At 38.5% G+C, this 16,000-nt stretch overlaps 4 protein-coding genes and 1 pseudogene across 4 annotated transcripts; 3 read left to right on the top strand and 2 right to left on the bottom strand.

The window, feature by feature from the left end:
- LOC104753924 (protein MIZU-KUSSEI 1-like) lies at nt 4-849 on the top strand (the record flags this gene model as incomplete). The annotated part of the gene is made up of 1 exon (XM_010476103.2): nt 4-849. A coding segment is annotated over one exon (696 nt), but the record flags the coding sequence as incomplete, so codon positions are not given.
- On the top strand, nt 2,213-3,195 carry LOC104751844 (stress enhanced protein 2, chloroplastic). The gene is made up of 2 exons (XM_010473890.1): nt 2,213-2,679; nt 2,764-3,195. Exons 1-2 carry the CDS (start codon nt 2,323-2,325, stop codon nt 3,031-3,033), a joined length of 627 nt encoding a protein of 208 aa, XP_010472192.1. The 5' UTR covers nt 2,213-2,322; the 3' UTR covers nt 3,034-3,195.
- Nucleotides 3,131-5,494, bottom strand: LOC104751845. The gene is made up of 10 exons (XM_010473891.2): nt 5,114-5,494; nt 4,925-5,020; nt 4,746-4,820; nt 4,574-4,642; nt 4,199-4,275; nt 4,005-4,093; nt 3,801-3,930; nt 3,647-3,737; nt 3,489-3,554; nt 3,131-3,397 (listed from the first exon to the last, which is right to left on the bottom strand). The coding sequence occupies exons 1-10, from the start codon at nt 5,279-5,281 to the stop codon at nt 3,278-3,280; spliced, it is 981 nt and encodes a 326-aa protein (XP_010472193.1). The 5' UTR covers nt 5,282-5,494; the 3' UTR covers nt 3,131-3,277.
- Nucleotides 5,573-7,126, top strand: LOC104753923 (annotated as a pseudogene).
- LOC104751846 (shikimate kinase 1, chloroplastic) lies at nt 7,151-9,961 on the bottom strand. Its single transcript, XM_010473892.2, has 12 exons — nt 9,785-9,961; nt 9,386-9,420; nt 9,041-9,288; nt 8,902-8,954; nt 8,752-8,806; nt 8,594-8,666; nt 8,349-8,436; nt 8,161-8,243; nt 7,945-8,074; nt 7,771-7,849; nt 7,592-7,656; nt 7,151-7,512 (listed from the first exon to the last, which is right to left on the bottom strand). The coding sequence occupies exons 3-12, from the start codon at nt 9,249-9,251 to the stop codon at nt 7,444-7,446; spliced, it is 906 nt and encodes a 301-aa protein (XP_010472194.1). The 5' UTR covers nt 9,252-9,288; nt 9,386-9,420; nt 9,785-9,961; the 3' UTR covers nt 7,151-7,443.

Here is a 16,000-nt window from a genome sequence, read left to right as displayed (position 1 = left end):
CCGTCACCGTCCCCATCTCCATCTCCGGCGCCACGTCAGCACGTCACGTTACTCGAACCATCTCACCAAAACAAGAAAAAAAGCAAGAAAGTCTTTCGAGTCTTCCGTTCCGTTTTCCGTTCATTTCCGATCATCACACCGGCGGCTTGCAAAATCCCGGTCCTCCCAGGCGGTAGCTTACCCGACCAGCACAGAAGCGGGTCTAGCGGTTCGAGAGTTACCGGAACCTTATTTGGATACCGTAAAGGCCGTGTAAGCCTCTCGATTCAAGAAAGCCCTAGATGTTTACCATCTCTCGTCGTCGAGCTAGCGATGCAAACAATGGGGCTACAAAAAGAACTTAGCGGAGGAATGGTTAGGATCGCTTTAGAGACGGAGAAACGAGCTGACAAGGAAAAGATCAAGATCATGGACGAGCCATTATGGACAATGTTTTGTAACGGTAAGAAAACGGGGTACGGTGTGAAACGTGACGCGACGGAGGAGGATCTCAACGTTATGGAGTTGTTAAGACCGGTTTCGATGGGTGCGGGAGTTTTGCCAGGGAACTCGGAGGTCGAAGGACCAGACTCGGAGATGGCTTACATGAGGGCTTACTTCGAAAGAGTCGTTGGGTCTAAAGATTCAGAGACATTTTATATGTTGAGTCCCGAAGGGAATAATGGACCCGAACTTAGTATATTCTTCGTAAGAGTATGATTTGATGTAATGTGTTCTTGATCAATCACGTACGGTTTGTGGATTGATATGTGTACGCACGTATGTGTATATTGCTTGGGTCGTTTTTGTGGTGAGGTATATGATGAGGATGGACTTGGATGTTATATTATTCTTTAGGATCATTTATAAGAAAAGTGTTTCAGGTTGATCATGCGAATTAATTCACGTTTGATTTTTTTTTTTTTGTTTTGTTTTTGTCTCTTTCATAAATCGACCAGACTTTTAGATTTAGCTTATGCATGGTTGATATCATTGATCAGGAATAGCGTAAACAAAAAGAATATTAGTGAAAAAAACTAAATTTTATTTATTTATTACAAAAGAATCTTTAAATATTGATTTTACTAAAACCATCGTAATTCGTAGATACTAAATATTGTGTGAATATTGAATAATAACTCTTTCCCAAAATTGGAAAAATGTAGGGTTTTTAGGCGAAGGCCTTTAAATCACCCAAAGTATTTCCCTGTTTGAGTCACTCGATTACAGTTGCTTTCTTCTTTGTTTGATTCGAAACAGTTTGAAGCGAGGCCACAATATTCTTTCCACGATGAGCCACACGTCTCCAGTGATCTCTCTGCGGTGAAGGGCTGTTCTGACGCGGCCCGAATTTTGGTAGTGACGCGGCCTGAATTTTGGAAGAAGTATTACAATCAGCTCTTGAGGCAAGAGATGTGACGCGGCTGGAAGAAGTATTACCAAGGTTCAGGTTTTATTCTCTTGCTGTTTTTTTTTTAAATGTGAAAACTTTTATTTTGTTCATTTGTTATATTTTGAATCTAGATTATAAAAAAAAAAAGCTAAAAATGAGTTCTGTTCAACGGTTCAAGTCATTGACTCTCAGTTTTCATCCCCACAGTGACTTGTCTTGTTTAGGATCTCAACTCTGAGAATTTTGAAGTAGGCCATTCATTACCTGTTTTCATTCAAAAATGTTGCATGCAAACCCCATTATGCATCAGTGTCATCCCCACTGCAGTGACTTGTCCTGCTACCTGATGATTGTAGGATTTTTGAAAGGTGCCAACTGAAGAGCATGTTTACTGAACCAAAACAGAGCCACGTCACTATGAACTCATATGTTCCCTTCAAACTGGGTGATCTACATTGTTGCTACTTGTGGTTATCTCAACTCAACTTGTGCTATAATGCAAATTGAAAGGTGCTATATTTCAGTTTTTTTTTTTTTTTTCTCTCTCATTTATAATATGTATTTTATAGTAAATTACAGATATTTTAAATACTCAAGTCACCATATCCATTGTTTTGTCCGAAATGGACCTACCTAAACGTAAACATCTGATAAAAAGAAAGAAGAGTCAAATTAGTTTAGCCTTTGGGTCGAAACTCGAAATGAATCTGGTTCATTCAGCTTCCAGTGGATAAAAGCAAAACGACAGGTAAGTTAATTTCATTTTCAAGTGAAAAGCAAGTTACTGAACTAAAACGGAGCCACGTCGAACTATATCTGGACACCTCACAAAAAACGACACGACGTGTTCACTTTAGCCACCATGCAAGATTCCTTTTTCTGTTTTCGCTCAAAAATTCTCACTTTACTTACTCGCAAAAAGATTCCTCGGATCATCATCATCAGAAACGATGGCTATGGCTATACGCGCGATTCGTTACCAGTTACCGTCTCCCCCGAGATCTCTGGTTACTACTACTAGACGCGAATCATCGCAACCAGTTAAGCAGATTCAGATCCAGCAACGACCTAGAGGAGGCGATTTGGCCGAGAACGGTAAGATCGTTCTTCAACCGAGGCTTTGCACGTTGAGATCTTATGGATCTGATATGGTCGTCGCTAAAAAAGACGGCGGAGATGGTGGAGGAGGATCAGGATCTGACGTTGAGTTAGCATCAGCTTCTCCGTTTTTTGAGACGCTTACTGATTACATTGAGAGTTCGAAGAAGAGTCAGGACTTTGAAACCATCTCTGGAAGACTCGCCATGGTACTGTATATAAAAAACCTATTAAACCCTTCAATTCGAAAACTCTCGAATTCGATTTAACTCGTAAATTTGCTCTGTTTTCAGATTGTGTTTGCGGTGACGGTGACGGAGGAGATTGTTACGGGGAACTCTCTGTTTAAGAAACTTGATGTGGAAGGATTGAGTGAAGCTATTGGAGCTGGTCTTGGAGCTATGGGTTGCGCTGCGATTTTCGCGTGGTTGACGATTTCTCGGAACAGAGTGGAACGGATCTTTACTGTGAGCTGCAACTCCTTCATTGACTCGTTGGTTGATCAGATCGTCGATGGGTTGTTCTACGACACTAAGCCTAGTGATTGGTCTGATGATCTTTGAGTTTAATAAGTTCATAAGTACCACTCTAAAATGTATAATGTATCTACGTCTATAATACAGTAGTAGTACTATATATATATTCTTCAAGATGATATTGTGAAAGTCTGTAACTTTTGTGTCTATAAGATATATATATATAGAAAAGTATGGAATTTTCTCTGATTCAGTCTAGTGTTCAAATTGGATCGATCAAAAGAGAAAAAAGAGATTGTTAACTGTATTTGGAGAAACAAGAGAGCTGTGTCTATGAAGCCGTCTCAATGGTTTGAATGCATTCAAGAACAGTTGCATTGTTGGACATTGCAGCCATTAGAGCTTCATGGATGGTCTTGTTGTTCTTTAGAAGAGATGCAGAGTAGAGAACCTGCATAGCAAAGAAAAAAGATCCATGATTGCTTTAGAAGGAAACATGTATGCAAGATAAAAGTCTGGTTTTTGTTAGAGAGAAAACTTACCGCCCATCTTGTTAGATTTTGCTGCTGCGCGTTGTTGATTTTGGGTTGGCTTCTGTTTATGAATCTCTGTAGGAAACAAGAAAAAAAGCTGTAATAACTAAATGGTTGTGAACTTGTGAGTGTTGAAGTGAGTGATTAGATATTGAGAACTAGATGACCTGAAGAGAGAACAGATCTGCAGATTGACCAATTACTTTGTCATACTTCAGACCCTCAGCGGCAAGTCCAGCCATTGCAACAGCCGCCAACCTAAGAAATGGAGAGGGTTGAGATTCGATGTTTCTCTCATTTCTGAGATTAATGAAACTCTACCTGTCAAGCTCCTTTGAGTCAAGCTGGCCACTGTATATTAGTTTAGCTAGCCTCTCGTCGATAAGATTGACGTGTTCTTTACCGATGTCTAACGAGTATCCGAGGATTGGAAGTCCGATTAAGTAAGCCACTGGAAGTTGCAGGTTTTAAAACATGAGAACATTGCATGTTTAGATACCAAAGGTTTAAACTTTTCAAGGGTACCTAAGAAGTGGGCTGCTTCATGTGCAGCAATTCGTTCTTTATAATCAGGAAAGAAAGTAGAAAACCCGGAAATCGCAGCTTGAAGAAGCCTACAAACAAAACACCAAAAGATATCAAATCTGTAGCCAGCCAAATTTACATTATGTTAACGTGAAAACCGAACAAAGTATGCAGTGTTTGAGTTCTTTTCTTACCCTGGTGAAACGCTCCCCACGGCTAATACTACCAACGAAATGCTCCCAACTAAGTAAGGGACAAAGAATCCCCAGTCCTGTCCAAGATTCAACACTTATTCATCTTTATAAGACACATATAGAACCTAACACAATTGACAGAAAGCGAGACACTTTCATGGTTTTTGACATGGTCTATTAGATGAAGTTCTTGGAATAGCCTACACAATTGTCCAGAAGAAAGGACAGGGAACTAGAAATCAACGAGACAAGACGCGACATAATACTGCAAAACATATTCTGTCCAGATGATTCCATGGTTAGCTTATCCAGACCAAAGGTTTGTCATGGCTTGCAACACCAGAGAATACTGTATAGAGATTTTTGAAAGTTTACCCCGGGAAGTTGGCCGGCAAGTACAGCTATGAACCCAGTTGTTCCGACCACTGTGAAAAGAAAAGCCGCCTGCATTACTCAAAATCCATCAAAACAACAATTAAGATACACTATAACCTCAAGAACTCTCTGATTCCAATTCTTGCCAAAGAATGACATGACAGAACCTTACATCGTTCCTGACACTAGGGATGGCCAGAGTTTCTGCATTCTTGATTCCAAGAGTTGTCAGCTCCCGCAGCGATGTCTGATACAAAAAAAAGACACATCACTTCTTCACTCCTACAGTCCTACTTACTAAGCGTTGTAAAAATGGTAAGAGTAAGCTTAGATAGAGAGATCGATATACACCGTACGGCGCGAAAGGTAAGGATGAGAGCTCCATTTCTTAGCCCAGCCTTGTTCACTCAATTTATCGAGAGCTTCCTTGACACCATTACTATCTTTCTGCAGCCACACATGAACCCAATTTCAGAATTACGCTTTAAGCAGAGTTCATCGAATCAAAAGTAAAGCTTCTGGTAGTTACAAAAAATGGACCTTGTTGATAGCGGATTCAAGAGTACTCAAATCAAACCCGGAGGAAGCAGTAGGAGAAGAAGGCGAAACCGCTGCCTGAGTCGAAGGGTTTCGTTGCCGGAAACTAGAATGCCGGTGAAACGAAGCAATCGGAGTACTCCCCAACGAAGAAACAGCTAATGAAATCATAATTTTTTGAAAATCTTCTCACGAAAAATTCGATTTTTAACAAAACCAGAAATCAGATAATGCTTCATCGTCTTCTTCTTCTTCTCACAATTGGAAAACGTCAGGGACGAAGGGAAGACGAGAAAGCGCGTGGCGTCTTTCAAACCACCGGATCATGCTTTCCGCCACGTCAGCACTTCTAGATAACAGCAAAAATATATCGGTTTATTAGTTCCGGTTTAATTTCTAAATTCGTAATTAATCAAACCGAACCGAACCGAATAATGCGAAATTAAATCTCTCTAAATTTGAGAAGAAAATAAAAAACTGATCAAGTAGGAGGATCCATGGCGGCTACAACGAGCGCCGGCGACGAACAAACGGAAACGGAAACGCAAACGCCGGCGCAATTGATTCCGTTGTTACCAGACGACGTAGCTCTGAATTGCCTTGCTCGCGTTCCTAGATGTCACCATCCAATCCTCTCACTAGTCTCCAAGACTTTCCGATCTCTCCCAACATCGTCTTTGCTCTACGCCACGAGATCTCTCGTCGGAGCTGCTGAAAACATCCTCACGTCGCAATCCGTCTACCTCCTGAATCCGGTGCGTGTTGGTTCACTCTCCTCCATCGAACCTTATCTAACTCAACTAATTCGAGTCTGCTTGTTCCAATCCCGTCTTGTCCTTCGCCGTCTCTCGTTGGATCCGCTTACGTCGTTGTGGGTTCGGAGATTTACGTTATCGGTGGATCTATCAGAGACGTGCCTTCTTCGAGCGTGTGGGTTCTCGATTGTAGATTTCATACTTGGCGACGAGTCTGTAATATGAGGGTAGGTCGTGAGTTTGCAGCAGCTGGTGTAATTGATGGGAAGATTTATGTGATTGGAGGATGTGTTGTTGATAACTGGGCTCGATCGATCAATTGGGCTGAGATGTTTGATATAAAGACTCAAACTTGGGAGCCAGTGGCTAGTCCTGGTATGGAGGTGCGTGAGAAATGGATGCACGCGAGTGCTGTAATGGAAGGTAAGGTTTATGCAATGGCTGATAGGAACGGTGTTGTTTACGAGCCTAAAGAAAAGAAATGGGGTATGCCAGAGAAGAGGCTTGATTTGGGATGGAGAGGAAGAGCTTGTGTGATTAAGAATATATTGTATTGCTATGATTACTTGGGGAAGATTAGAGGGTATGTTCCAAAAGAAAGGGTTTGGAGAGAGCTGAAAGGTGTGGAATCACTTCCGAAGTTTCTTTGTGGTGCTACAATGGCGAATCGTGGTGGGAAGCTTGTGGTTTTGTGGGAAGGTAAAGCGGGTAGTGGCGGTTCTAGGAGAATGGATATTTGGTGTGCAGAGATTGGTGTTGAAAGGCGCGGAGAAGGGGAGATTTGGGGGAAGATCGAATGGTCTGGTACTGTTCTTACGGTTCCTAATGAATCTTCAATTGTGAATTGCTTGGCAGCTACAGTTTGATGATGATGCATTCATACATGTTTAACGTCTGCGAATCAACATCATCTACCATGCTTTACCGCACAGGCCTGCTTTGATTCAGCGTGATTAGTTCTGTTATGTTTGTCTGTGAATAGCTATTATTGTGAATCACAATTTGTGATGAGCATAGTGACTTACTACACTGCTTCGCCAGAAATGGTGGATCAGCAAAGAATATACCTTCGCCTGAGTCCTTGAGGCCCTGAGCTTACATGAAACAACTCACTGATGTAACGAAGTTTATAAATTTTGCTTCTGAACTTTTGAGGGGTTAAATCAACCCTCTTCTGCACGTTCTTGTTCGTTTCTTTTGTTGTATTCCATGAGAAAGCTACTTTCAGATTTGAATAATACCAGTAAAAACTGTGCCCGTACACTTTGCTTGTTCCTGGCTCATCTTAACAAAACGACGAATACGGCTACTTTTTCTATATTTTGTTCCAAGGAAAAGAGAAGGAAAATGATAGTGAAACAGCAAGAGTATTATTAAGTTATATATACACATATTGCATCTTCTTTAAACAAAGCATTGTTCCAGTCAAAATTAGGCTGGTGTAATGTAAGCTCCAATGACCCAGAACCAGTAACTAGAGGTCGTCTTTGTCTCTGAACTTGTTTCCTGGCCCGGTGATTGCTTCGTTGAGTTGATTGAACAGATAAATGAAGAGACAGAGAACAGGAGGCTGGGAAATTAGAGGTCACCGTCAGGGATCTCCATAGTTTCTTCATTCTCTAGAAAGCTCAGAACTTGCTCAACTGCCTGGTGACGAGTGATTTGTTTTGTTGAGTTTGATTCGAACAGGTTAATGATGAAGTAACAAAGAAAGGACCTGACTTACCTCAATGGCGATTTCAGTTGGTGTGAGATCTGAGACATCTTTATAGCCACGCTTGGCTGCAATATCTGATGATTGGAGTACAAAGAAGAAAAGCCAAATTAGTAGCAGAAGTTGCATGAGTGTATATAGCAGAAGATTGCACAAAAGCTATATTAGCAGATGGATGGAGGAGATAATACTTTCTAACGATACTCTGGCATTTGCATTTGAGTATGCTTCACTGCGCTCATTCCAAATAGTTGAAAGACGCTTCAAAGCCTACATGTAAATCACATACATACCAAAGGAGAAAAAAAAATGAATGCTTTGTCATGAATCCAAAGCATATGAATGTAGAACAGTCGAATCAGTACCACTGTGTATGCATCTCCTGATTCATCATGTAACAATGGTCGTGAATTAGTTCCAACGGCAGCAATTCTATGGGCTAAGGCTTCTAGAGGCACATCTAACCAAATGCTGATTCCTTTATGCATATACTTCCTGATAATACCATTCATTACCAGATACATCTAACAGAGACTTTAGTTTCATATGTATTTACTTTGGGCAGAATGAAGGGAACATACCAGTTAATGGGTCTTATAACTGCACCTCCACCGGTGGAAACAACAACATCATACATCGAAGAGAGTTTCTTTAGTGCATCGGTCTACAAAGACAGAAATAAATTTAGCTTAGAATACAATACAATAAATCACACTAAACAAAGAGTAGACCAAGAAGAAGAGCTTGAAAGAAGAACCACAAAACTAACCTCCTTTCCTCTAAAGAAACTCTCTCCATGATGCTCAAATATCTCTGCCACAGAAGTTCCATTCATCGCCTCCTCAATCAAAGTGTCACTGACACATCCAGAAAACTTAAAGAAGGTTACGCATCTAGAATATCAAACCTCTCATTCATAACTAACTCCAAGTTAGAGAACAAAATTTCCAGGAGACTTCCATTGAGGCTTTTAAAGATACATATAAAGCTTTTTATTCAGTAGCCTATACATACCAGTCAAGGAAGGAATAACCAAGAGCTTTGGACATTAACTTTCCCACGGTTGTTTTCCCAGAACCCATCATCCCTGTGTTCATCAGGTGAATCATCAAATTACAAACAAATATTATAAAGTAACCATATGAAACCAAAGAGCAGAGAAAGACACTAACCAACAAGGTACATAGATCGTCCATTCAAAAACGGTTTAACCTCTTCTGCTTTTCTCTGCAAAGCTCATGTATCTACTGTCCAGTAAGATTTTATAAAAGACAAAAATTAATCTAACACATTTCACTAGAGATGATAGTATTATTACTTGCCTTGAGAATTAAATCTCCATCAAATGGATAAACACTTCCAGCCTCCAACAATGCTACAAAATCCAAAAAATCAAATCAGATTCCCTTAATCAATTACTTACTAGAAGCTATGGGAATTAGTAAATGCTTTTACAAAAACCTGAAGAGTTATCAGCAGAACATGAAACCTCTGAAGAAACTGATCTGTTTCTTCTTTCAGGTTGCAAATGAGCCAAAGCAAGACCCCTGAACCTTTTCTCTTCCTTAGCTCGCTGAGGATACCGCAATGAACCACGCGGCAGCTTCCTCTCAAACTCTCTCCAATCAACCCATGATGGGTACTGAAACCTTTGAGCAATAGCTGCTTCCATCTCAGACAATTTTCAGTACACAAACTATTCAAAACCCCTGCAAAGCAATTATAACTAGATTCAGCTCTTTTTTTTTTTGGCTACTGACAAAACCTAAAAGACAAGAATTTGGCCATAATTAAAAAAAAGCCTACCAAGATTGTTGTCTTCACATCAACCACATCATACCCTGAGCGACAGAAATCGAAAAGTCGATAACTTTTGTTAAACTTCAGAATAAAAATTCAAACTTTACCCACTTCCTTGACAGGATCGATGATATGAGGATTTTTAAAAGCAATGGCAAAAAAAAATCATCATTATTTCAACCTGAAAAATTCGAACTTTCCAGAAAATAATACTAATGATTATCCAAATCAAATTGGAGAAGAAAATTTAAAAATTGACAATTTCCTGACAAAGAAAAAAAAACATATAAAACCAGAACTAAATTAGCGCTAATCAACTTCATTAAAGGATAACAAGAATACGACCTGCAGAATCAAAGAAGTATGAACAAATTAACCAAAAAAAACAAAAAAAAAGGTGTTTACCTGAATTTTTCTCCCGCCGACGGATGAGGAGGCGACTTTTTTTTCTCAGTTTTGTAATCTTAGATTTAAGGTACTTATCTTATTTTAATAAGGGACTAATCCATTTTGGTTGGTCTGGTATCTTACTAGGAGAGAGAGAGAGAGAGAGAGGGGTTGGTGAAGCTGTGAAACAGTAATGGCCTTTAAGCGTGTCATTAGCCGTTTTGACCATATATAAAAACACACTTGACACTTCTTAATCATTTTTTTTTCTTCTATATATGTTTATTAAGCTAAAACGTATAACAAAATGTTGTCTGTTAGAAAAAAGTGTTATCCATAGCAAGTTTAGTAGTTGTAAGTTATGAAATTGTGTGAATATTCATTAAAAAAAAGGATGTTATGACATAATGCTAACATTTGATGTTCTCATATACTTTTACATAAATATTCAAAATAAAATATATATATTTAAATATGAATCTAATTAAAAATCACATATTTGAAATAATTAAAGTACATGAGAGTTTTGAGTTAATCTATTTATCTTTGAAAAAAACTCATAAAATTTAATATGGTATTAAAGCCTACTATATTTTTTTTATACATAGCATAGTCGATTTTATACAAATATATATTGTGTTGATTCATTTCAAAATAGACCAATTATCTAGAACGAAAATAATATTTTGGGAAAAAAAATTCAAATTTATAATATGGGTTACATAAACCATCTTTTTAAATATTTGATTTTTCTTACAAAAATTAAATTTTTTCTTAGTATTTGATATATTAGAATCTGCTATCCAACTACCTAGTTTATCATAAGACATGAGGATATATAAGGTTTTTCTATTCTATATATTTGTTCTTGTGTAATAATAATCATAAACATACAATAAAAGATTTGATGGCAAAGAAAACAAGACAAAAAAAGTTTCATTATGCCTTCAAGAATTAATAGTGGCTAAAGAATCTAGAAACCTATCTCCTTTACATGCAGAGTTAGACACCTTATATAGGCTATGGAGTGCTTATTAGCCTTGCATTTGGATAAAGCTCTTTTTGCTACGGATTGTTCAGATCTCGTAGCAATAACATCTAATATCGAAGATTGGCTGACCTTTTCATCAGAATTGAAGGACTTTATTCATTACAAAGATCGATTTGCTAATTTTAGTATTAGATATATTCCTCGAGAGGGTAATATCCGTGCCGATAAACTTGCGAAATGTGCAAAAGCACGAAGTTTCTGTTTTTCCCATGTAAGCTCGTCGGTACCTAATTGGTCATCTCCGATAACTTAATATATGGGATTTGATTGGCAAAAAAAGAAAAGAAAAAAAAATTCGTAGTGACTATGAAAGTTGGTGGTCGATGTTTCCTTCCAATGTAGGTTTGTGGCACTCTCTGTTTCCCACCTGCTTTTTGGTATTTGTCCGAACAGATTAATCTTTTCACTTCTTTTTTTTTCTGGGTAAAAATCTACTATATATTTTCATACAAGACTATTAAATATTGGTTGAGACTTATTTTTATGCCCATACTGAATAACTATATAAAATCTAAGAGATACCAAATTTATCGAATGTCTGAACACCTTCATACCACAACTGCTTCAGCTCATGAATCAGAGGTTGCAAGAAGATATCTAGAGATCGCTTCGGATGTTTTGGACCTGGTACCAAAATACTCAAGAACAGAAATTCGCTTTGCATACACATATCTGGAGGAAGATTGTATGGCGTCATTATAACAGGCCATAAATAATATTGTCTCCCTGACATACCAAATGGACTAAAACCATCTGTACACAACCCAAGATAAACATTCCTACACTCTTGAGCGAAGTCAGGATATACCAATTGAAAATGTTTCCACGCCTTTGCATCAGATGGGTGTGTAATTTGTCCTTTTTCAGTAAAATGTTCTGCATGCCATCTCATTGCCTCTGCAGTCCGTTTTGATTGGTATAGGCGTTTCAATCTATCAGCAACAGGCAAGTACCACATACGTTTATATGGCACTCGCGTCCTTCCTTCAATAGGCTAATATCTCGGCTTCCCACAAAACCGACATTCCTGCAACTTATCATCATCTTTCCAGAAAATCATGCAATATTCAACGCACACATCAATCATTTCAGATGGTAATCCAAGACTCACAACCAACTTCTGTATTTCATAGTAGTTCTCAGCCGATACATTATCATCTGGCAAATACTCTTTAATGAGTTCAGCCCAAGAATCCATGCAATTCTCACTTAAGTTATTATCAGCTTTAATTGTCATCATCCTAGATGCCAATGATAACTTAGAATGACCTTCTCTACATCCATCGTAGATAGGTTGATTTGCAGCATCTAACATAGTATAAAAACGTTTTGCATCTACGTTGGGTTCTTCCGTAATATTCTCAGGAAATGCAGCAGTAGTTTCATGGAATCTATTTTCTTCATTATACCCATAAAAACCAAATTGATCAGATTCTTGATGCCCATAATTACTAGGTTGATCAACAGCATAATTCATACTACTACTTCCAACATTACTGTTACAACCCTCTCCATGACGAAACCATACATAGTAATTTGGCATAAATCCTCTATTATCGTTGGACTACTTAGGACATGGATAAAATATTGTACCGTTTTGTTGAGCAAAGTCTTGGTTTGTCGCCTGGTACATGAAAGCGCGCAACCCATCACAAAACTCTCTCATCACATCACCGGTCTCTGGATCTCTGTGATTGTACATCCACCGTCTCGTTGTGTATATCTCATGATGCTCGCCTCCAAACATTATTATAGAATTTAAAAGTGTTTAGGCCTTTTTTTGTAGCCTTTTTTCTCTCACAATATTTTTTTTGGTAGTAAAAATGTTTTTGTTGGAAGTGTTTTGTGTTGTGGTTTCCATGGATCATGAACTTGCTATTTATAGGCTTACTAAAAATAGTTGCTATGGATTTGCTAGGGAAACTTGCAAGGGATTTGCGAGGCTTTTACTGTTATGCCGACATAACAGTTAGACTCGGGAAAAACGTGGCTGCCGACATCATCGTCCCTAGCAACTCCCTCGCAAATTTGCTATGGATTTCGTCATCGCTAATTCGTCGCAATATTGTGAGGGAGTTGCGAGTGTTTTGCGAAGAACTTTAGCGGAGTCGCAATCCCTCGCAAATTTGCGAGGGAATTGCAAGTACCCTCGCCTTCCTAGCAAACTACTCGCAACGCCGTCACAAATTTGCGAGAAACTTTCGCCGTCGCAGATTTCCGTCGCAAATCAACTGTTTTCTTGTAGTGTATGGGAAGATGAATATTCTTATAATTCTTCATCACCCATCTCTAAAATTTCTCTTCTTATATTTTTTTCGTCTTTTCTATGAATTACAGAGTTTCCAACAATTCATACTTTCAGTCTTCAACTGTTTAACACATATATCTAATTTTTTAATGTACATTTTCTGAAGGATATCTTAATAAGATTACTATGTGAGATACAAAAATAACAAGGTAAGTTTTGTTGAAATCAGGTTTGTGTTAATCTTCAAAAGTAAGAAAATACGATGAAAAAATATTCAAGACAATAAACACTTATAATGATAAAAATAAAATAAATTTATCAAACATGTGCGTTGGTGGAGTTGGTAGGTGGAAACTGGAAACCTAAAAATGAATGAAAGGATTAGAGGCCAGACCATCCAAATAAATGCAAGTATCCAACCAAAAACCATAACCTAACATCATTCATTGATAATTACACATTATACAAAAATTAATACTATTGGTACTAATTTATTTATTTTAAATAGTAATATTACAACTATTTATCCCCTGAGAAGATCTGGGGATCTCCAGCAACCTGGGAAGATATTTTGATTGAACTCTGTATCTATTACCATATACGGTACCAGATGCTTAAACTATTAGATACAAAACTCCCACCTACTTATGAGTCAGTAGGTATTCAATCGTTTTCTTGTCTCTAAATCTTGTTACCTTCATTGGTTTGAGTCTTGTTTGAAACTATATAATGGTTCATTTTGAAAGAAAACTTTAAGCTCACGTACATGTTTACATTATGAGTCATGTCTTAAACAATATGTGATACAATTTCAGTTCTTCCAATGCATTTCTTGTTGATTTGCTAAGATTGCGTCCTCCTGCTCGGTAACAATCGCAAAGAGTACTCGCCATTATCTTTTTGCGACTACTTGATGACAACTAGTCAACTACACGAAATGTAACAACCCGTCCCATGGATCCCACTAGCCTCACTGCTAGCTGTCCTAGTGGACCGTTCGCGGACTCCACTAGCCTCACTGCTAGCCGTTCCAACGGACTCCAAGCTGGCCCTGCAGGGCATCGATCCTAATCTGTCACTGTGGATATCCCAATCCACCAGTAGGTTATTGGTGCGTCAGGCGTTCCTCGAACCCTGGTACCCACCCTTTATCAACATTCCCACAGAACAAGCTGTCACCAATTGATTTTTATGTAACAACCCGTCCTGTAGACCCCACTAGCCTCACTGCTAGCCCACTAGCCTCACTGTTAGCTGCCCCAACGGACCCCAAGCTGGCCCTGCAGGGCATCGATCATAACCCCTCACTGTGGCAAACTCATTGATCTGCAAATCAACAACAACAGTCATGCAGGGCCAGCTTGAAGTCCGTTTGGGCGGCTAGCGGTGGGCTAGCGGGGTACACAGACGATCTGTTGGAGCAACTAGCGGTGAGCTAGTGGGGTCAACGGGACGGGTTGTCACACGAAACTTCACACAAATGTTTTCTACGTTTTCTTTCTAATCACTGACTTTCAATCTTTCTAATAACAAGTGTAATTATTCTCGGTTGATTGACTTGACTTATGAACATTGCTGAACTTGTGAAAAACAGTACCCAATACCCGTGACTATGATCCCTATTTATCTTGTAGATTTTGTATTGTCTACATGAAAATTCTTATTAGCATGTTTATCTAAGAGCCATAATTAAAGAGTGTGAACCATCACTATCCTTAAAAAGTATAAACACATAAATAAACAGGTTTGTTTCTTCTCATATTCACACTTCAAAGTTCCAGTTACCAAATTTAGACGACACGAAACCGTAGACATGTTCCTCTATCGGTGTCAAGACTCGTGACTCGTGAGCATTATTGATAATTAAAACAGTTCGTGACAAACTCATTTCCATCCAAAGCCCAAGGAGATTCATTAATATGATGACCTTCTTCCACTTCTTCCAATGCATCTCCATACTTAGGTTATGATCCCATCGATAGTAATTACAAACTGTTGTGTATGACCGAAAAAATGATCGTTTAGCTCATGAGCTTCGGGTTTTGACATCAGAGAATGGGAATAGGTGGAGAACCATTAAATATTGTCATCCTCACTCTCCTGAATCTCTTGATATATGCATCACAACATCAATGGTGTGTTATATTACAAAGCTCTTCTGGACACAGATCAAGCAGTCATGACTCATGAGTTTTGATGTTAGGTCTGAAAAGTTTGATCTTATAAAACTACCAAAAACTGCAGGGTACAGAAAGCTGACAAGCTACAAGGGAAAGCTTGATATCACGTACTCAGAGACCATCTAGTTGTGTAATTTATTTGTGGGTTCTAGTGGATGCTGGGAAACATGAATGGTCAAAGGTGAGTTTCCATTTTGCGGTGTGGGAATAGTGTATTAAATTTTCAAGTCTATTGTCTCACAAATGCAGGTGAGTTTGTTTTGGCACTAGAAAAAATATTTCATGAACCACCATTTTATGTTCTCTATTATGATCCCAAGAAAAATCACTATACAAAAACAAGTCTGTTGTATCTATTAATTACTACAAACATTTCATGAACCACCAATTCATATTCTCTATTATTTTGTATTTTTGTATTAGTTATAAGTCTCACAAAGTAATTTTACATCACTCGGTCACCAAGTCCTTGGCATAACTCCAACTCTGGATTGGTCTTGACATGCACGGTGCAATACACGCTCAGTCACATGGATAATGCATGTTCTTATCCATCTTAATGTATAATATTAATTTGGAGAAAAAAGAATAAAAAAAAATCACTAAATCTATCATATATGGCAGAAGAAGAATGGTAGCCTAGGTGTCACCGAAAAGGGCATCACTCAATTTTCTCACTTAAAACTCAGATTAATGAGAATGTGGTGCCTTGAAGTTTTCCTACGATGTCCATCCTTCACATCACAGTCTAAAGT

Source organism: Camelina sativa, chromosome 16, assembly GCF_000633955.1.
Source record: "Camelina sativa cultivar DH55 chromosome 16, Cs, whole genome shotgun sequence".
NCBI lineage: Eukaryota > Viridiplantae > Streptophyta > Magnoliopsida > Brassicales > Brassicaceae > Camelina > Camelina sativa.
Note: the sequence above shows the minus strand (reverse complement) of the source record. Positions and strands in the feature narration are given on the sequence as shown.